Here is a 23,109-nt window from a genome sequence, read left to right as displayed (position 1 = left end):
GAAAGTCAATGAAAGTGAAGCATTTTAAGGTAAAATGGCAATTAAAATGTGAATTCAAATGTAACATGGGATAGCTTGAGGCATATTTCAAGGCTGGAAGATAAATAAATCAAAAAAGTATAACATGGTTACCAACCAACCAGGCAGAATATCAATCATTTGGGGCAGAAAAAGCAAGAAAGCAAAGGACAATAATCGATGAGCAGTCACACAAAAGGACTTTGATGTTTGGTATAATAAATCAGAGGAAGAGATACAGCTGAATTACATTTAATTCAGGTACATTTCCTATATCAGTAATGCTGTCTTGAGAGTCCAGTCAAGCAGAATACTTCAAGAAATATCAGAGAAATGCTTGCTATTACAGTAATGAACAAATAAGTATTTTTACATGCAACAAACAAGAGAATGTGAAACAAACAATAAACCCTCAGTGCTAAAGAATAATACTTATACGAGGAGCTAATGTAGTCATTACAAGATGGTCACTTATGCCAGCAACTTAGCAATTAAAAGATGAAAAGCAAAGATGGGAGAAGATGAACAGCAGAGCAAACTGATGGTATGCTCTGAGCCCCATCACATGAAGCTACATGCATAGCTCAATATATGGGCTCTATAAAGTGCATAATATAGCAACAGAAGGCAAAGCTATACAATATGACATCTGGACTGAAGAACTGGAAAGAAGACAGCTATGATGCAAATGGAGCTGGTGGAAATAAATGACAAGGTCCAGGTAGGTCAAAAGCAGCTGCCCTGTTGCCTATATAAAATGGATGATCTTAAAAATAGTTTGTGGTGTCACTGTCCAAGAGATAATTCAACTCATGTTAGTAAAATTGCTGAAGGGTTTCTTTAAAAAGTGTTTCCCCACTTTTAAGAGGAGAAACTGTAGTTTGACATTATATCAGAATTGTAGGAGATAGAACACAGGGGCAGCCTTGACACATTTTCTGGCCTATGTGCACTCTTTTAAAGTCAATGAAGGAAAAATGCAGCAAGCAAAGACATTAAAATGTATTCCCTTCTTTGATGGCTGTGCCCTGGCCCAACAATCAAGGAGCCTCAATCCTCAGAGGAATGGATAACAAATACACACTGTAAAGTACAATTTCCCTTAAGTGAGCACAGAGATCACAGTCAGTCTGGGGCTGGTTGCTCCCTTGCCCTCCAGGTCCCCAATAAGTCTCCCCACTGGCACAGCTATAGGGTCCGCATCTCAGTCTAGCTGGCAAGCTAACCTCCAGTACCCTCTCTGTCCAACCAGTGCTTTGTGTCAATGCCCAAGTAGCTGACACACACCCACACACTTTGAGATAAGTATTTATACAACTTCAAAGACACACCTGGGAAAGGCTGACACAGATTTTCTAGCTGTGCCCCTTCACCCAGACTATATGGTAGTAATTACTGCCACCACCAGATAATACTTATCAGATACCCAAAGGCCCTTAAAAGGGTGTCCAATTATTAGTGTGCAATATTATTATCCAATTGGTAGTATAGCCCAGGGCTAAATCTATAGGAGAGGCTTAGACAGTAAACTCTAAAAATATGCAATGCACTCTAGAGCTAACTTATCTCTACACAAACCAGCCACATTTGAAAAGAGTTTAAAATATGTAATAATAAATAATAAAGGCACAAGACAATACTACTACAATACAATACTACTCAAGAGTTCAGAGATCACACAGAAACTTAGAACAATACTGTAGGAAAGTTCTGATATAACAGAAAAACACAATCTAATTTTTATAGTCCTACCTATTTCTACAAGAAAATATACTTCTAAAGTAACTTGCTTACATAGAGCAAGGCAGTGCTGAGTTAGATAGTCAAACAAAAATGTGTACAGTCACTCTCTGAGCAATAGTTTTTAAAATCACTAACACATTTCTGCTGGGCCCTCCCAGATTACATCATTTTGACACTTAGTTTTTCCCAGTATAAACATTGATCATTTTGACACTTAGTCTGGAGTTCCCAGGCCAAACCAAAACTGCATTCACATTCTTTTACACTTAGAGCAATAAAGGACATTCCACATGTAATTATTTAGTGACTTGAATACTCAATGATCTGCCAGAAAAACATAAAATTTATGAGAGACAGGCCAAAAATAGGAGGCAAAAATCTGGGCATTCTGCAAAAATCTGGCATTTAAGAGACATGTAAGAAATAGACCAATTTATAGACCAACAACAGGAAGAGGCAGAAGTAGAATAAAAATATGATGAAAAACAATGACTGGACCCATAACATAGGTTAAGAAATAAACATAATGGCATAATGGCAAAATAAAGAGCAACTAATGACAGGCCAGGCCTAGGACTGGGACAACCCAGTAGGAAAGAAATGAAGGGAAATGTATCATGCACTAAAGAATGACAGTGACAGAAGGAGCATTAAAACACTGGAGAACAGAGAAGATCAGATATGGGAGAGTCACAGCAGAAAGTAGAGGCAGGAGCAGATAGTGAGAATTATTTATTTATTTATTTGCAGTTGGTTAACCAGGATAGTCCATTGGGCCAATAAGAACCCGTTTTCAATGGAGTCCTAGGGAGGGAGAAAAGCTCCAAAACAAAGGTTACAAAAATATTACAGCAGTTTACAATTTCAATCATTTGTGGGTTCAAGACAAACCAAAGATTAAGTAGTTACAATGCAATTTTTAGGTTTCATTTTGTAGAAAACCAAGATTTAAGCAGGTGCAATAACAATTTTTAGGTTAAATTTTGCATTTAAACAAATCATTGCTGTAGTTAATATATAGTTTCTAAAGTAGAATAGTAGGATTAGAGAATTATAAGAGGTCATTACAGTTGGCTTATTATTTGGTGTCTGGTAATATATGATATAGTTGCCTGTAGGAAGTGGAGAATAGGCTATGAGGGGTGGGAGCAGGAGCATTCCCATGAGGATGTTAGATGTGAGTGCAGTGATTTTTTAAAAGCAGGGAGGTTGGTGGTGATACGGATGGAGGGAGGAAGGGAGTTCCATAGGCGTGCCAGGGCAAAGGACAGGAGGTTTTGTCCTGGAGAGTGAAGGGGTTTGTACAGCTCTATTAGATTTTGGTTATTAGATCTTAGGAGTCTTTATGGTAGGTGCATTTTAAAGGTAGAGCTGAGGGAGGGACAGAGGGAGGGATGAAAAATGAGTTTGTGAGCAAAAGTGAGCTGAGTATAGGAGAGATAGTTGGGAAGCTCTAGCCAGTTAAGTATGTGGAGAGATGCACAGTGATGGGTAGATGATTTGTGCTAGTGGCAACTTTGGCAATTTTATTATAACAAGAGGACAATTTTGTTTAGAGAGATGATTGAAGGTTTGTTAGGAGAGGGGCACCATAAAGGAGGGAAGGGATGAGAAATGTAATAGCGAAATTGAGCCTAGTAGATGTAGTGAGGAATCGATTGTGTCGGTAGAGCATGCCAAGTTTTTGGTGGCTTTTTTTTATGTTTAGTTGTAGGTGGCTATTGAATTTAAGCTGGTCATCAATCTGGACTCCTAGTAGTTTGGTTTCAGATACCATTTCAAGAGGTGTGTTATTCTGGCTAGTGATGGAGCATAGTTTTCTATCAATGGTGTTGGGTTTTGAGGGGGTAAATACCATACGTTTGGTTTGTGATGCATTGAGTGCTAGATGATTGTCCTTCATCCACTGTTCTGTGATAGAGAAGGTGTCTTGAGTCAGTTTTAAGAGACCGGGGATGGATGTGGCTGCACAGATAATTGTAGAATCATCTGCATATTGAATAAATTTAGCATGAGGAATTGAGGGAAAGAAATCATTTATGAATATATTGAAGAGGAGAGGACACAAAATGGAACCCTGTGGGACACCAGTGGGTATGTTAAGGAAAGAGGAGATGGCTTTTTTCCACTTGACAGTTTGTTGTCTGTTGGAGAGATAGCTGGTGAACCAATTGAGAGAGGAAGGGGATAGGTTTAGGTTAGATAGTTTAGTTAGGAGAAGGTTGTGAGAGATAGTATCGAAGGCCTTAGAGAGGTCAAGAAGGAGGGTAGATACAGTAGAGCTGGAATCTCTGGCTTTATTTACAGTTTCCAGGAAGGAAAGGAGGGCAGTCATGGTGCTGGGACCGGGTGTGAATCCGTGTTGTGTGGAAGTTAATAAGTTATTATCTAAGAGATAGGGAAGGAGTTGAAGATGGATACATTTCTTTAGGAGTTTTGATATAGGAGAGAGGATGGTGATGGGATGAAAGTTAGTTGTTGTTGTTGTGTCTTTCAGCTTTTCCCAGTTAGGGGTCACCACAGCGGAACTCCTGTCAGCTAATGATTGGTAGTTGATTTTTAAGTGCCGAGTTACCAACCCTGATGCACAACCTTCAACAAAGGTACGCCTTCACGCATGTCTCCATGCAGAAGACGCTCTAGCTGAGAATGGAACTGGACAGCGTCTTACTATGAGGCAACAACGCTACTGCAGCATAGTAATATTGTTATTATTGCCTCCTTTGTGCAAGGGAATGATGAAAGCCCTTTTCCAGAGTTTGGGTACAAGACCTTCTTGGATAGAGTGATTGATTATGATGCTGATGGGGAAGGCAATGGCTTCAGCAGCTATGCTGAGGAAGGATGAGGGAATGTTATCGGGGGCATTGGTGCATGGTTTTAGCTTTTGCAGGAGTTTTCTTATGGTAGAAGTAGGAATGGGTTTTATGGAGAATGGTAGGAGTTGAATGATTGGAGATGAAGGAGGTGACAAGAGGGGGGATGCAGAAGTAGGGGGTGAGGTGTTATTAGAGAAGGATTAGGTTAGTTTGGAAACAGTCTATGAAAAAAGAGTTGAATTGGGTGGCCAAATCTATATCTAGTGCATTTGGGTCTGGGCTTGGGTTTTCTGCTGAGCCAGGTTTTAGAAGGGTAGTGATGTCTTTCCAGAATTTTTGAGGATTGGTTTTATGGTTGTTTTGGAGTAAGGAGAATTAATTATGTTGATCTGCTGTTATAAGCTTTTTAACTGTATTGAGAAGTGTTTCAAATTAATTAAGGGTGGTGGGAGTTTTATTTCTTTGGTAATATGCCCAGGTTTTATCTCTAAGTCGCATGGCAGTTAGTGTGTTTTTTGTTAGCCAGGGGGCGGTATTGTTTCTTATTCTTTTGTTTTTTATGGGGGCAAAACTATCCAACAGTTTTAAGAAAGTAATGCAACAGCATTATCCAGGGGTAGAGTTTTTAGGGGATTCCAATTTATTGATTTTAGGGAGTCTGAGGAGGTTATTGGGTTGAAGTTTTTAGGTAGCGAGTGCTGATGTAATTATGAGTTACTTGTAATGGAGAGGGAAGATATCTAGTGAAAATGGGAAGGTGGTCACTGAGGGAATCAGGAAGAGTTCCACTATCAGTGTAGTAGTGGGGGTGAGAGACTAAGATCCAATCTAGGGTACTGCCACTGGAGAAGTCTTTAGAGGGCCTGGTAATGAGGTTGATGAGCTGAGAGTACTTATATAGGATGATGTTTAGGGTGTGTGTAGGGGAATGAATGGAAGACCAATTAATATTTGTGTCTCCCATGATAATAGTTTCATTACTGATATTGGTAGAAAGCCAGGATAGGATATCCTCAAGTACTGAGATATTGTTTCCAGGGGGATGTAAAGTGAGGCTATGCATATGTGTTTGTGTTTCTTTAATTGAAATAGAGCTAATACTAATTCTGCATTGGAGAAGTGAGGAATGGGTTTGTTATAAGGAGTAATGCATAGGGTGGATTAATAGAGTGGAGCTACCCCACCACTCTTTTTGTGGGCCCTGTCTTTTCTGATGATAGAGTAGTTTGGTGGTACTATTTCAGCATCTTTTATATAAGGTTTTAACCAGGTTTCAGAAATAGCTAAGATGTCAGGTTTGTTGTGGAGAAGCCAGGCATGGAGGTTGGGGATTTTGTTAGCTATGCTTTGGGCATTTAGAGATAGAAGCTAGTAGGATGGATTTAGATGTAGAGGGAATGGTGTTTGGCCCTGGGTTAGGGTGTATATCTCCAGATAGAAGTATGGTTGTTAGGTGTTGGATTATGCTGATGAGGCGTTTGGATTGCCTTGTTTGTATGTTGTATATTATCAGATTTGTGTGGATATTGGAGGTTAGAGAGGGGCTAAAGAGTTTATAAGTAGTGCTTAGTTTGTATTGAAAAAATAGATGGATGTTAATGGGATACAGTCCAGGGGTGATTGAGTGTAAGTGAGTTGAAGGGAGTGAGCTGGTTGTGTGAAGGAATGGTGTATGATTTGTTGAGTTGGGCTGGGTAAGGTAGTAGATATAAGTAAGGTTCAGAAGCAGTAGTAGTTGAATTGAGAATTATATAAGTTTTGTAAGCATGCTGAGGCTTTGATAAAGTAGAATATATAGTTTAGGGAAAAAGGTTAGAAACAGATATTGTGTTATTAAATATGAAAGGAAGTGTGAGGAGATGGGTTATAGGGGGAGGGGGTAGGAAGAAGATGGTGATGAAAGGGGTGGAGTGTAATATGTAGAGAGGAAATAGGAAGTAGGAGAGGATTGTGGTGTGTAGGGGGAGGGGGTAGGAAGAGTATGGTGGTGAAAGGGGAGAGGTGTAGTAGGTAGAGAGGAAATAGGAGTGGTTAGGTGTGTATAAGTGTAGATGCACTGGGGGTGGGTGAGATTTGGGGGTAGGGTAGGGGAGCGGAGTGAGCCCACAGGCGAACTGAGTGGGATACACCCAAGGAAGTTAGGCAGCAGAATAAAGGGTTGAATGACACACAGAGGAGACAGACGCATACTGGGACACAACATACTAGAAAAAAGTATAGGAAGTGTAAAAGGTGATGGGAGAGGCAAGACGTGGGCAGAAAGATAGAGGACTCCAAGGATTTGGTTGGTCACTGAAGGAAGGCTAAATGCCTCATGAAGCCAGAAAGGGTAGAGAAAGAAAACAGCAAATGGAGGTCAAATAGAGGAATAGACAGCAGAAGTTAATAAGAAGAGAAGAGGAAGCACTCAGCAGTTGCAAACTGCAACCTTCTTTAAAAAGGTTATTCATAGATACACTTTCACTGCTTTGAAATGCAAACACAGGCAACAGGTAAGCCAAAAGGGGAAGAAATAAAAGCAAAGTAATCTATATTAAAAGAGATGAAGGCAATATCACTGATGTGTATTCTCACAAAAAAATAAAACAAAAAGGAAGAATAAAATATAAAAATAAATGACCAGCAAAATATCACTAATGTGAACTGATGCTACAAGCACTATATTAGAGGATACGAGATTTTTGATTGCACCAAGACATCATGGGCAGGAGAGAAAGAAGGAATGGTGTGGTTAACCGTAATGTGATGCTGCATTCAGGAAAACATATGATGCATGGGCACTTGAAAACACTTCAAATGTTAAGTTCTGGGTCAGTCTTGATATATATTACAAAAGGGAAAGTATGGAGAGACAAAGAAGAGGAGTGTAAAAGAAACAAATGCAGAAAGTACATCAGCACAAAAATAAAGACAAAACTTGCAGAGAAGGGAAGGGGGTACAGACAAAGGCACAAAAATGCAAAGTTCAGGCTTGAGTTGGAACAAAGACACAGACACAGAGTTGCCAGGGTATATCCACATCCTCAGAATGAAGAAAATGTGGGTCTGAGCATAGCAGATAGTCAGTGAACAGAGAATTCAGCTCAGAATTCCAACATGGGTAAGGGAAGAAACAACAATCAGACAATGGTGGATATAACATTATTGGGGAAGTAGGAATAGGAAAGGGGATGACATACGAAGTGAAACAGCAGGGCACACTCATCTAATATAAAAGAAAATATACAAATTTATATGTAGATACAAGGGGAAAGTGGCATTCTTAAGTCGAAACTGATGGACAGGGAAAGGAGAAAAATCATCCACACAAAATTTACAAAATAACAACAGGGCAGCAATGTGGGAGATAGAAGAGTGGTAGTACTACTTTTTAGGAACAACCTACAAATAATCACAGAGGCAATTGAGGAAAGTAAGGAATGGTACTGAATAATTTGGCAGTATAAGATTGTGGCATGAGATGGATAGTGGCAAATTTATACACCGAATATAAATGACACCAAATTCCATAACAACTTTTTTGAGCACCTGTAGTAGATGAAGAGGGAGGGGTTTAAGGTAATAGGTGAGATTTCAATGTAACATGGGTACCACAAAATGACAAAATATTGTGGAATACAGAATATAATGAGAATACATAAAAAAAAACACCAGGAGCAAACATGGAAAAAGGGAAGGACTTTTTGAGGAAATAAGACCCTGGCTGGAGAAGATATACATTTAATATTAACTGTTTGGTACAGAGCAAATGACAAAGGGTGAAGAAAGCAAATACATTTGGACCACAACAGTGAAGATGGAGCTCAGACTGGAGAAGCAATGCAGAGAGAGGAAAGGTTGAAGAGAGAGAAATGGAGGAAAAACAGCTATGGTAAAGATGATAGGAAAGATAAATGAACATAAAAAAGAGAAATTATGGGATGAGTCAAACCGTAGGGCAAAGTTCATGAAAAGATAATGCTGGAAGCAGAACTCATACTGTGAGTACTATAACAACATTTTGTGCTATTTCCTTACAAACAAACCATTAAAAAAATAAAGAAACTGGAGAACCGTTTTGTGGAGAAACAACGTAAGATTGGGGCAGGGATACTGGAAAGGAAGCTGTCATCATGAAAGATCAGGTGTAGGTGGTATGGAGAGAACTGTAGGCAAAGAATGTCCAGCAATCGAAGTCCAGACTTATTGGTAGACAGAGTATTGATGGATGAAATGAAAGCCAACAGGCCTTCAGCTAGCAGAAAATGTGGAGCGGGGGGGCAAAAAAGAAACAGGGAAGATCAATAATGGAGGGGGCAGTAAGGATGAAGACAGGGAATGAGAAAAGAATATAACAGGGAAGAAGCAAGGATGAAATATAATGGAAAAGAAATAAGCATAATATAAACACATGCAGATGCAGGAGTTACCATGGAGCAGGTAAAAAAAAAGCAATATGCAGTAGGAAAGAGAAAAACACTGCAGGCTGTATTATTTCCCCTTAAAACTCAAAAGATGAGAGAAGGAAAGGATCTTGTAGGTCTTGACAGAGGTATACAGAGGGATGGTGAACACAGGAGGAATTCTGCGGTGTATTGCAAGGGTCAGAATAGTAATGATCCAAAAAAGGAGGTGACCTCATGGCTCCAGAGATCTACCAATTAATACATATCAAACATCACACAAAATGATCAGAGCAGTTGTGTAAATTGCAGGTTAGTGAGAGACAGCTCTTGGGAGTTCATCACGTTCATGAGGAGAGAAAATGAGATTTGAGAAGGAAAGGGAGGACACATACCTCTTTGATCTCAACAAATATTTAGCATAGACAGTATGGATGTCCAATAGAACCGAGGAAAGATATATAGTAGAGTAGCTAAGGCAAGCATTAAAAATCTCCACAGGTAGCCTGGTCCCTCTGTGTTTTCAAGATTAAGGTTTTTAAGCTGGGTTGCTGTTTTATAGCACAACTGAAGAAACCAGTCATTTAGTCTGAGACAGAAAACACCCAGTATATTGTTTGACTGGGACAGGAGATGTTAAGGTTTCTCCTCATTGGTGACCTTTTCGTACAGATAAATGTCCTGAAAGTCTAAAGAAAACATCCAGTCTTCTGCTGAAGAGCATAAATGGATAAACTACATCATAACCATCGAAAAGGTGTGCTCTGAAATTAAGGAATTTAGTCTGCTATGATCCACTATTAATGTGCAGTTATTTGTTTTCTTTGGGTCCAAAAAGAAACTGGAATAATGTCCTAAAGCTTTTTGATTATAAGTGATTTTCTACCTGGTGGCTATTTTCAATAGGAAATGTTAGACTTCCATTGTTCTCATGCCATGTTGACAGGACAGAATGTCTAGCAAGGTAAAGATTGAGCTAGAAAGGGAACTGTCCTCATCTGCCTGCCCTTGGTGATGTTCTTCCACATGAAAGATCAAATGATTCCTGATTTTGTACAGAGATGGAAAGCCAGTCAAGGTGTCTGCATGAATGGGTGTACTATGTCCTACCATAAATGCTGGAGGCATTTGCCTTTGGGTCATGATTTTGCTGAACACTGGACTGGTGTATTTAGGCCAGATCCAGTGATCTCTTGCATTTTCTGCTACATGTTGCAATTAAACTACACGCAGTAGTGGATGCTCAGCTTTGTCCTGCTTTTCACCATATTTTTTATGGTCCTTCCTCCTTTTGATCATTGCTACCAGGCTGGTACCTCAGTGTATCATGCATTAAAGGTCTAACAGCTATCTTGTTGCCCCATGGATGTATTCTGATGTTACTGGGGCCAGTCATGGAACCTTAAGTATCTTGGTGGCTCAGCAGGTCTTTGCTTCCATCTGGGAAGGGTTACTGTTTGACCTACCCATTTCCTCCTCCCTCACAGGAAAATGATTGGATCCTTGGTGGTTATGCAATGTGAGCAAGCAGCATGTCACCCTAGCATCTCTGCAACAGCTCAGCCAGGTGTACCTCCCACCTAGCCTCCCCCAGAGATATACCATCTTCCATTAAATATCTCTGTGATGAGAAACCCACATACAAGTCTTCCCTAGGACAGCCATGCCTATTCTTCCCTTACAGTTAGTCAGTGTCCCGAGCTGCCAATTTAACCCATGTCACCTGGGTCATAGTCAGGGCTTTATTCTTCTATGTCACCAGAACAACAGCTTCTCTAATTTTGGCAGGCACTCATGGATTTCTTTCTGAACAAGTTTTCAAGCTTTTCTATCTACTTTAAATATAATGGCTTTAGACTTTTCCATCCTTACTATGAATTTCTTATAAGAAGTTTCCCCAATGTCATCTTATCTACCCATACTGGTGAACAACAGATTATCAAGCTGGCAAGTTCCTACCATTATTCTGTTAAAGCTTGAGATATTCTGTCTTTCTTATCTTTTTACCATCTTAGCGCACAGGTCAATACTTTAAAATATGAATCCCTTTCCCATCTTACTTTTATAACTTGTACCATCTTGAACAAGACTACCAATCACTGCAGAGCCTTCTCTATCTTGTGTGTGTATTCTACCACCTGGTAGTTAATGCAGGAGCTAAAGCTCTCACTTGTTAATGAGATGCTTCCTCATCCAGGAGACAAGTGTTTGAATCTTTACAGCTTCACTTGCATACAGTGTGAGCTTGAGGAAATCAATTAACCAGACAGTGTTAGGGGGCAATTGGGAATGTGGGAAAGGCTGCTCGAATGAGTAGATAAAATGAATAGTCTGTTTGATTGCAGGCCTGGTAACTACCTAGAAACTATCTACTGTATTAACTCTTCTGGTCAAAATAAATAGATATTGTACAAGATGAAAGGGCAGCAAGATTTTCCTATTTTGCCCGTCTTTTAATGGTTTCTCCTAAGATCGTGTACTAATTGCTACATGCTCACATATAATGAACCTGTTCTCAGCATTAATAAATCTACATGTAATAGGAGTAAATACCTAACTTATCTGGAGGCTTCCCACCCACCCCAAAAAAATGCTGTGAGCTTTGGGTCTGCTTTGATTCACTGAATTTCAATTCACTCTCCAAAAATCGCTGAAAGCTCAAATCACTGAATAATAATAGGTTAATAATAACAGGTTCATACCAAGCTAACTGCCCTTGCGAGCCTAGACAATTAGCCCTTGAGAGACTCAAACCCTGCACCTTGTGTTTGTAAGGCAAATACCTTAACCATTAAGCCATTCTCCTACTCATTTGCAAAACTCATTTCACTGAATCAAATTTCACTGAATGTAAGTACTGTTAGGCAAATACAACATATATGCCCTTTTCCTTACTGTAGTGTGAACCTGGAGTAAGTATATATAAATAGGGGGGCACAGCCCCTCACATTGGGGATGTGGGGGGGCATAGCCCCCCACCTACTTAGCTTTTATATTTATGAATCTCATTTCACTGAAAGCTAATAATATAAAACCAAAAGTATGTGTAGGCTGTGCCCCCCCCACACCCCCTTAACTATATATACTAACTCCAGGATCACACTACAGTGGGAAAAGGGCGTATATGTTTTATCTGCCCAACAGTACTTACATTCAGTGAAATGTGATTCAGTGAAATGAGTTTTCAATGAATCAGAGTAGACCTGTGAGCTTTATATAACTCCACCACATTCCTTTAATAACATGTTTTATACTAAGGCTGTACCAAAGCATTTGAAAAATAAGATGATTATGCATCAGCTAAAATCAACCCACTCATCCACCTCCATCATGCCTGTATAAAGAGACACCCTGAGCAAAAGCACTCCAAGTCAAATACATTGAACCACAGCGGCAATGGAAGAGTGTTTGAGACAGGTACCTCTGTTGTCGGCATACCGATGTATCACTCACAAGGCAGGAGATGGAAAGGGTGACAATGCACTGTCTTTCAGGTACCATGTACCACAATTTCTGATATTACAATAGTCCTTGGACCCTAACACCTGACAAATGTGGCCATGATATAGTAGTGGTGCATGCAGTGCTAAACAACACAAGATATAAAACCCAGAGGAACATGTAGGGAGACATGCCAGAATTTGTCATGCTAATGCAGGTAAAGCAGTGGTCATGAATAGAATACTTTTTTCATCCTGAATGATGCCTAAACATAATGAAAAGATAAATGGCTTCAATTATTGGTAAAATACTTAATGTCTTTTCACAAGGATCCAGTCTGTGACAGTGTGGAGAAAGATGCTTGACAATCTAGCTTGTTTTGCTGTGTATTGTCTGCACCTCACATTCTAAGGATTCTGTATATAGGCTAACAACTTTGCTGTTCCCCAGTGTCTTTTCTATGTAGGCTCCAGCTGATATACATTATGATATAACTAGCATACCAGTCTCAAAATCAGATCGCATTAATGGGCTCTGCTCATTACAAGAAGTCTAAACAATAAATTCATTGATCCAGAGGCATTCTAATATGTGGAAAACGTCAATGTCTGCACAGGTACTAAGACTTAGTTTGAATGTTTAGGTGGCACTCCCTATACAGAAGGGTTATGTGCTCTTCATACCTTCTGATCAGTGGCAACGATGGTGAAGTATCTATATTCACCAATAAACATATCACCTTCAAGCAGATCTATAGGGACCCAAAAACTATGTTTATTGAACTACAGAGCACTCTGTATAGGATTACTTATACACTTATAGTTTATACAGAAAACCTCATTTGTCCCCAGTGCCCATGTAAGATTCATCAGCATTCTACATAATATCCCTATTAGCAAAAAAATAGATTATTTTTGGCAACTTTAACTACTCTTCACTAATATGGAGGCTTTCCTCTCTACTAAAAAAATGTTCTGTGAGATTCATATGCCTCCACTACAGTCCTTCACTAATTACAATAAAATTTCTTATGCTAAAGCTGTAAAGCAATCACTTCCAATGCCTCTAAAAATAAGATTATGCCTCAGCTAAAACCAGGCCACTTACCCACTTCATGTATATGTATTATAAGGTGTTACTCTGAGCAAAATCACTCTGTTATAGGCTACCCCCCCTCAAATGTTTGACTCAATAAACTAAAACTTCTTAGGGCAGTTCATAAGCAAACCAACTAGACCACACAGCATTTTTGTCCCGATTCTTAAAACATGTCTGCTTCTTGCACAACTCTTCTGGTATTTCCTTTTCCAGTGATGTTTGACCTCATAATTCAGACCTTCTCCATTAAACTCCAAAAAATCAATAGAGAATCTTCTTTTTCTTTTGGCTTTTCCTGTTAGGGGTCACCACAGCGGATCATCTTTTTCCATGTCTTCCTGTCCTCTGCATCTTGCTGTGTCAAACCAACCACCTGCATGTCCTCTTTCACCACATCCATAAGACTTATCTTAAGTCATCCTCTTTTCCTCTTATTTGGCAGTTCCATCCTTAGCATCCTTCTTCAAATATACCCAGCATCCCTCCTCAGCACATGTCCAAACCAATGCAATCTCACATCTCTGGCTTTGTCTCCAAGCCTTCCAACATGAGCTGACCCTTTAACATACTAATTTCTAATCCTGTCTATCCTCATCACACCCAATGTAAATCTTCCACCTCTGACTCCTCTCTTTTCATCAATGCCACCATATCCAACCCATATAACATAGCTGGTCTCACTACCATCTTGTAGTTATTCCCTTTCACTCTTACCTGTACCCGTCTGTCACAAAACACTCTAGACACTCTTCTCCACCCACTCCACCCTGGCAGCACTCTCTTCTTTACCTCTCTTCCACACTCACCATTCCTCTGAGCTGTTGATCCAAGTATTTAAACTCATCCACCTTCGCCAACTCTACTCCCTGCATCCTTACCATTCCTGTATCCTTCCTCTCATTCACACACATATATTCTGCCTTAGTCTTGCTGATCTTCATTCCTCTCCTCTCCTCTCTAGAGCATATCTCCACCTCTCCAGGGTCTCCTCCACCTGTTACCTACTCTCACTACAGATCACAATGCTATCTGCAAACATCATAGTCCACGGGGATTCCTGTCTGATCTCATCTGTCAACCTGTCCATCACCAGTGCAAATAAGAAAGGGCTCAGAGCTGATCCTTGATGTAATCCCACCTCCATCTTAAACGCATTTGTCACTCCCACTGCAGACCTCACCACTGTCACACTTCCCTCGTACATATCCTGCACCACTCTTACCTACTTCTCGGCCACTCCTGACTTCCTCATACAATACCACAACTCTTTCTAGGCACCCTGTCATATGCAAACACTGCATCTGTAGTGCTCTTTCCCTGCATAAAACCATACTGCTGATCACTAATCATCAACTCTCTTCTTAACCTAGCTTCCACATCTCTATCTCTCTCTCTTATAACTTCTCTTTAGTTACTACAGCTCTGCATATCACCCTTATTCTTACAAATTGGTAACAATACACTTCTCCAGTCCTCAGGCATTTTTTCACTTTCCAAGATTTCGTTAAACAATCTGGTTAAAAAATGCCACTGCTATCTTTCCTAAACAGCTCCTTGCTTCCACAGGTATATCGTCTGGTCCATCAGCCTTTCTATTCTTCATCCTCTTCATAGCTGTAAAAACTGAAAAAAGAAAACTGCACCTAACTTACACAACCACCACATTTATTAGCAAAGAAATAAAAGTAAAAAAGATCATGTTAGCGCTTTTACGACTGCTCTTCATAAGACAAACTAAACATCTCTCCAACCAGTTTATATCACATGTTAGCTATCAGTCGATAGGGATCAAATGTTCCAATTATCTAATTAAAGCAAGCTAATGTTGTAGTCAAAGAATGCATACTAAGTTACATCTAAAATTTCTTTAAAAAAGCCAGTCCGTAGATATACATATGTGAAATATATATAAACATATCTAAGTATATATAAAGGAAAATTTGTATACAAAATATCTGTTCGAATATATATATATATATATATATATATATATATATATATATATATATATATATATACACTATAGTAAATTGTTTAAAAAACAGTCCATAAGTATACATATGTGGAAATATTTATAGACATTTCTAAATACATATATAAAAAAGCTTGTATACACTCTGTCTATTAAAATATACATATATATATATATATATATATATGTATATAAATATATATATATATATATGTGTATATATATATATATATATATATATATATTATATATATATATATATATATATGTATATGTATATATATATATATATATATATATATATATATACATGTATGTATATATATATATATATATATATATATATATATATATGTATGTATATATATATTTGCATTAAATCAAATGCTCTGGTTTCCTCCCACATCCCAAAGACATTCTGTAGGTGGATTGGACACTCTAGATTGGCCCTAGCAGTGAGTGTGTGTGTGTGTGTGTGTGTGTGTGTGTGTGTGTGTGTGTGTGTGTGTGTGTGTGTGTGTGTGTGTGTGTGTGTGTGTGTGTGTGTGTGTGTGCCTTCTGTGGAAGGTTGGGCGCCAGGCTGGCAACTTGACACTGTAAAAACTCCATTGCCAGTCATGAGCGGACACGTGATCCGCTGTAGTGACCCCTAACCTGGAAAAGCCGAAAGAAGAAGAAGAAGATATATGTAAGAAGACAAATTATGCATACATAAATAACTATAAAACTATAAAAATACTTATTCATAGCTGTCCTTGCTTCCTCCTTGCTAATGTGTTGTACTTCCTGATTCACTATCCTCACATCATCCAAACTTCAGTCTAATTCTCTTCATTCATCACCCCCTCAAAATACACTTTCCATCTGCTCAATGCACTCTTCTCACTTGTGAACATGTTTTCTTCATTATTTTTTTTCACCCTATCCTGATGCATATCTTTCCCAGCTCGGTCCCTCTGTCTAGCCAATTGGTACAGGTCCTTTTCTCCCTCCTTAGTGTCCAACCCTTCATACAACTCACTATACACCTTATCCTTAGCCTTTGCCATGTCTCTCTTCACCATATGCCTTATCTCCTTATACTCTTGTCTACTTTCATCACTTCTTTTACAATCCCGCTTCTTCTTCCCCAACCTCTTCCTCTGTGCATCTCTTGTGCTTCCTCATTCCAACACCAGGTCTCCTTGTCCTCCTTCCTCTGTCCAGATGTCACACCAAGCACCTTTCTAGCTGTCTTTTTTACCACCTCTGCTGTGGCTGCCCAGGTATCTGGTAACTCTTCACTGCCATCCAGTGCCTGTCTTAACTTTTCCCTGAACTCCACCTTACAGTCATTCCTTTTCAACTTCCACCATTTGATCCTTGGCACTGCCCTTACTCTCCTCCTCTTCTTCTTGATCGCCAACGTCCCTACAGACTACCATCCTATGTTGCCTAACTATGCTTTCCTCTGTCATCACTTTGTAGTCTCCTAGCTCCTTCAGACTGGTCCTCCTGCATAGGATAATCACCATTAAATTTAAAGACTATTTAAGCACAAGTCACAACCTTCTGTGTGACAAAATATCAAGCATCACTTATGACTTCACCACTCTTGACCCTAATGCAGCCATTTGCCTCACAAAGAAAGCCTACACCCACTTAGAAACATGGTGAGAGCAAGCAGAACCAAGTAGTACAGAAAATTCAGAAACAAAGCTCTTTGGTGGTCCACAGAATAAATTCATTTTACAGTCAGACATAGAAGCTCTTTCAATTATATAGTAGATCCAAGATTGTTGCTCTCATGGACAATACCAAAAGTATTACAATATAAAAAAAAAAACACAAAATATTTTCTACCTGCCAAGAGCATGCTGATTGTTTTCCCTCAGACTCTCCCAACAGCAAAGATGTTAGATGATGCCTATCATGAGAAAAGCTGCATAGGCAAAACATTTTAGGCATGAACTGTGATGCAGAGCATCCCCTAAATAGGAGAGCATGGATCATGGGACATTTTTACTTCATTATATAGTTATTAATTTGAACATTCTGGTCAGTTACCTATTTGTGTAAAAGTCAGCATGTATCTAAGATTATGTAAATCTAGCACTGTTTGTGAATAGAATCTATGCTACACATGTAAGACGTTGGTTAATTGTTGTAAACTCAATTTAATTATGTTCATTTACTAACCGATTAAGTGAACAGTTCACCATACATTTTTTTTTGAGGGGCAGACCCAGAATACTATCTGCAAAACAAATGCCAAGCAGTTACAAATGTCAGGCAATATGATTAGCTAACTGTAACAGATCTGTAAATGGAGATATCGCAGTGGTGGTGCTGTGGTAGCGTTGTCACCTCACAGTTAGACGTTAACCGTTCGATTCTCAGTTAAAGCATCTTCTGTGTAGCGACATGCATGAATGGTTGTTCCTTCATTGAAGGTTGTGCATTAGGCCCGGCAAGCCATTATGTAAAAATATACTTCCAATAATTAGCGGCCCGGAGTTCCGCTGTGGCAACCCCTAACCGGGAAAAGCCAAAAGATACAAACAAACAATTACAATTAAATAAGTAATCCTAGTATTCTCAGTTAATATGTCCTATGAATAGTGAAAGTATAATAGTTTAGAATGACTTAAAAATCATTTACTGAATTCACTCATGAAAAATTAGCAATATATTTCATTGGTAAATAGTGTATATAACTATTTTAGTTTCATACAGATGCTCAGAGAGTTTTTTCATAGTTTTGATATGCCATTTTATTAACTTTTGTTACTGCATTACAGATGTTCAGTATACTATTGTAAATCCTTAAAAGTGGAGAAATTATATTAGGATATCATGATAAATGATATCATGTACATTAAAATTCTTTTTCTATTTTTTTCTTTATTTACAGGTAGCATTCCCTTGCCATTACGTCTTGTGAATGGAACCAATCGCTGTTCTGGTCGAGTTGAGATTTATTACAAGTCACAGTGGGGTACTGTGTGTGATGACTTATGGGATATAAATGATGCCAGAGTGGTCTGCAGAGAAGTTGGTTGTGGACAGGCAGTTTCTGCCCTAGGGAATGCATATTTTGGGATGGGCTCAGGTCCTATTACTTTGGATGATGTCCAGTGCGCAGGAAATGAATCTCATCTTTCAGATTGCTCAGCCAGACCACTTCTGCAGCACAACTGCCAACACTCTGAAGATGCTGGTGTCATTTGTGAAGGTATAAAACAACTGTTTATTTTAATGTTTTTTTTTTTAATTTACTCAATGAATGATGAGAAATGAAGTTCAAAATACCTCATTGCAGAACCACTAGCTTTCCTTGTTCTCTGGTAAAGTAGCCATGTTCATTGGTGGTCACATGATAATATTTTGATGTTTTTGGATGATCATTTTTTTCAGTATGCCAAAAATAGCTTTCTAAATTAGCAGTAAAAATCATAGAACATTTCTGAAATTTTCCCCAAATGGTGATTCACATGTAATTTTTATTTATTTATTTATTTTATTTTGACATTTGTTGACCATGTTAGTCGGACTGGACAGATGGCTTTTTCAGTGGAGGCCCGAAGAGAAAAGCTCCAGTCGTATAAGAAAAAAGATACATGCATAATATAATATGGCAAAATCAATTAGGAATAACTCCAGTTGTATAAATAAAAAGAAACATAAATGATGTAATATGGCAAAAGAAATTAGGAATATCAATAATTACATACAATTAAATACAAGTATCTAACAAGAAGTATGTTCTGGATAATCTATAACATTTCTTCAGGGCAGAACGTTTGAAGTAACAGTTACTGACAGAAATTGTTCTTAAACTCAGGGACAGTTTATTTATGCATTGTCAACAGAGTGATTAGAGAGAAGTTTGCCTATTTTTTTTGGGCTTATATACATTTCTAAAAGGTGTTGGTAAGAGCTTTGGAATGTATGATTAGGACTATAGAGAGAGAGAGATGAGAGTTGAGAGAGCAGGGCAGGAATTGGGTTTGTTTAGGAATGAGTGAGTCAGTTGTAGCTGAGGCAGAAGGAGTTGTTGGCGGATTTCTAGCCATTGTAGGCATTTTAAAGATAGGCAGTGGTGTGAGTGATAGAGTTGATTTGTAGCAAATCTAGCAATTTTATTATATGTGATTGAAGCATACACATAAGATTAGATTGTAGGTTACTAAAGACTGAGGTGGCATAAAATAAGATGGGTAGTAAACAGGCTTGTGCAAGAGAGAGTTCAGAATCATTTGTGAGGATTTTTTTATTTTTATAGAGCAATCCCGGTTTTTGATTAGTCTTTTTGATGCACTGTTGGATGTGAAGACTAGATTTTATTTGGTCATCTATTATGAATCTTAGTAGTTTTTGGTGAGGTTCAACCTTGATAGTTGTGTTATTGAAGGATGTGACAGTAAAGGTAGATTTGTGGTGTTAGAGAGGTTTAGGGAGGAAGAGGAGTAGTTTAGTTTTCTTAGGGTTGAGTAGGAGTTGGTTGGTTGTTAGCCATTTTTCAACTGAGTGGAAAGATTCTTGGGTAACGGTGAGGAGGTGGGAGAGATTGTCAGAGGAAGAAATGAATGTAAAGTCATTGGCATATCGTATTATGTGTACAGGATGTGTAGAGGCTGTTAGTGAAAATGTTAAATAGTAGGGGTCCAAGAATGGAGACTGAGAAATGTTGATTTGAACTGGGAGGAAGGTAGAAGATACAGAGATCCATTTTACAGACTGAAGTCTGTTGGAGAGGTAGCTAGAGAACCAGCAAAGACAAGAGTTGGACAGACTGAGGCTAGATCTTTTATATAGGAGTAGATTATGGGAGACAGGACTAAACTATGAACCTATGAGAAGCCATGGAGGAAGGACCTGTTAATTGAGAAATACATAATTCTAAAGGTGTCTGGGTTGAAGTTAAAATGTTCGTGATAGTTTTTGTAGTGATAACATTTGCAAAATTGGAGAGATTGTCTTTAGATATAGGTGGCAAGGTGTTCACTTAGGGTGTCAGGTAGTGTGGTGGGGTTGTATTATAGGTTATGGTTGGAGGTAAGGATCCAGTCAAGTGTAGTGCTTGTATTATTGTGTTTACTCAGATGTGTGGGAGCAGTGATTGGATGGGAGAAGCCATAGAGTTGAATGCTGGCATTTGGAGAGTCTGAGGTTAGAGAATTCCAATCTATGGTAACATCACCTAAAAATATAGTTTCATAGGAGATAACTTGTTAGATCAATGAGAGGAAGAGTTTGAGGGTAGGGATGTTGTTTTCTGGAGTAATATAAAGGGTAGCAGTGGCTATATTTTTGTGACTGTTCAATTTGCAATTTACTATTAGGACTTCTACAGGTTGGAAATTAGGATGTGAGACTGATAGAGGGTAGAGGAAGAGTTGTTCTGAGTGCAGTATAGCTACACCTCCCCCTTTTTCTTAACTCTATCTGGGTGGATGATATTGTAGCAAAGGGGGTAAGATTTTAATGTCAGATATGTGGAGTTTCAGCCAGGTTTCAGAATGGGTGTGAATGTCAGGGTGTGGAGAGAGATCCAGGAATGTAGTTCAGTGACTTTATTTAGAACACTTTGAATGTTCAAGGATAGTATAGTTAGGTTTCTTGTAGATGTGGAGGACTAAGTATGAAAAGAAGAAATGGGAGGGGGATAGGCAGGGAGATAGAGGAGCTGGTGACTGGCCCTGGGATGGGGTATAGCTCAGTAGTGAGTTTTGTATAATCAATTTTAGTGGTGAAGAGCTGACATTAAAAACATGATATTTTGGCTTTATTTTGGGAGTGAGTGAGGGTTGTTGAAATTGCTTTATTTCGTGTAGGTGTGTGTCATAGTGGTTGAATAGTGCAGGGGCAATTGGGAATGTGTGAGTAGTTGAGAGATTAGTTTGTGGGTAGGTAAGTGTAGGGGGAGAGTTTATGTGTGTAAGGGTGCTATAGTATGAGGTAGAGATAGTGAGAAGAAAAGGCAGAGTAGTGAAGAGAAAAAGTAATGTGTGATAAAGTATAGGCAGGAGGAGAGGTAGGATAGGAGAGTAGAGCAACTAGCATATAAAATGGGGGATGGGATTGTGCAGTAAGAAGGGAGTGGAAGGATTTTAAGTTATATAGTGGCAAGACAGGATGGTTTATTATATTGTGGGAGAAATAGAGTTAGTGAGTTAGGGTTATGCCTAACTCTAGAGAATTCCTATGAATAAAGAGTGAGAGAGTTGATAGGTTTTTTGAATATAAGGGGAGTTGGAGGAGGGAGTGGTTTGGATGCATAGAGTATAAGCTTAGAGTATGCAGGGGAGGGTGGGAATTGAGAGTAGGGTAGGGGGGAGGAGGAGCCCAGAGCATAGCATAGCAAATAGGCAGGGTTGGGGGATTGGCCAGGGAGAGATAGAGGCTGAAAAAAAAAAAAAAAGTAGTAGTACACACTTCACACTTGCTAGAGCTGAGATTAGCAGGTGTCTGAGGTTAGGTTTTAGAGATATATTTAGTTGTAGAAATAGGTAAAGAAAAAAATATTGTTTTGGTAATACAGTGAGTTTGTAGAAGAGGAAAAGGATGTGTGAGCATCTGAGGGCATGTTATAGGATTATGATGAATAGCACAGAAAAATAGAATAAGAAAAAAAATAACAAAAACAATAACAACACTGTGGGTTAGAGTCCTGTGGGTTGCAGAGGGATGAAGCAGGATGTGATTTGGAGTGTTGTTTTGTAGTTGACCAGGAGAAGTGGGTTTTTTTCAACATTTTTTGTTGTTCAGCTAGTCTAGAAAGCTTTGGCTCTCTGTAGGGCTTCTATTTATTTTTTTATCTCTTTATTATTTTATCTTTATCTTTTTATCTTTTAGATTCTAAGAATTTATTAAATGATTAATAAAATGATTTGTTTTTTAAATTTTTTTGTAAAAGAGAGAAGTAAGCCAAGAAGCCAAGTGCCTCAAAAATTACTTGTTCTTCTTGTTGTTTTTATTTAATATTCCAAGTGAATCATCATCATAATGGCAAATCATCATCATCCATCATAAGATCATAGTGTAAGAACTTTTTTTTATATAGTTGGCATGTTTTAGGTATTTTCAATGCTAAGTTCATAGGCGTATACTGGGATAAAGACTACAAGGTTCATTTTAAGCCTAGCCATGAACCTCAACCGTAAATTTGCTGCCCTAGAGATTATTTGCTAGGGGCGTGTGTAAGGTAGGGCATGCATTGTCAAAGATTTATAGTTTTTCACAATCCGTTAGAGATGTAGGTGACAGATGAGAGAATTTTGGACTTCCCATCGGATGGTGAAGGCTGCATTTGAAAGGGATCATGGAAGAGTTCTGCTTTACATGGATGGGAAGCTTGCTTCTGAGGTATACTCTGACACACACACCTGTCTTTCTGATATGTTTCCTGCTTTAAGTTAATTAAAAAAAAACAATTCTGTGTTTAGCATTATTAAAATACTATCTTGATATTGTTTCAGGCCATTCAGAAATAGATCCGATTGTATGAAGAATTTTTTCATCATCCATCCCTGTTCCTGTTGTATACTTAAACCCACTGTCTCCCTGGTTGTCTGCACCTTATGCTAATTTGATCAAAACATTATTTTCCTGTCCTCATTCAGTGGCTTTTGCCAGTAACAATAGAAGTATAATT

The 23,109-nt window shown here is 38.6% G+C and overlaps 1 protein-coding gene across 1 annotated transcript in view; it reads left to right on the top strand.

Annotated features, from left to right (window-relative positions):
- The window catches only part of LOC122815622 (deleted in malignant brain tumors 1 protein-like), a 569,610-nt gene that overhangs the window by 121,065 nt on the left and 425,436 nt on the right, over window positions 1–23,109 (top strand). The window contains exon 5 of the mRNA XM_044088283.1: window positions 18,367–18,687. Within this exon, the coding sequence (XP_043944218.1) occupies window positions 18,367–18,687 (321 nt within the window). The remainder of the gene's footprint in view (window positions 1–18,366; window positions 18,688–23,109) is intronic.

The sequence above is a fragment of the Protopterus annectens genome, chromosome 1.part1 (genome assembly GCF_019279795.1).
Source record: "Protopterus annectens isolate FY-2018-M chromosome 1.part1, PAN1.0, whole genome shotgun sequence".
In the NCBI taxonomy this organism is placed as follows: Eukaryota; Metazoa; Chordata; order Ceratodontiformes; family Protopteridae; genus Protopterus; species Protopterus annectens.
This window is presented reverse-complemented; position numbering and strand designations above follow the sequence as displayed.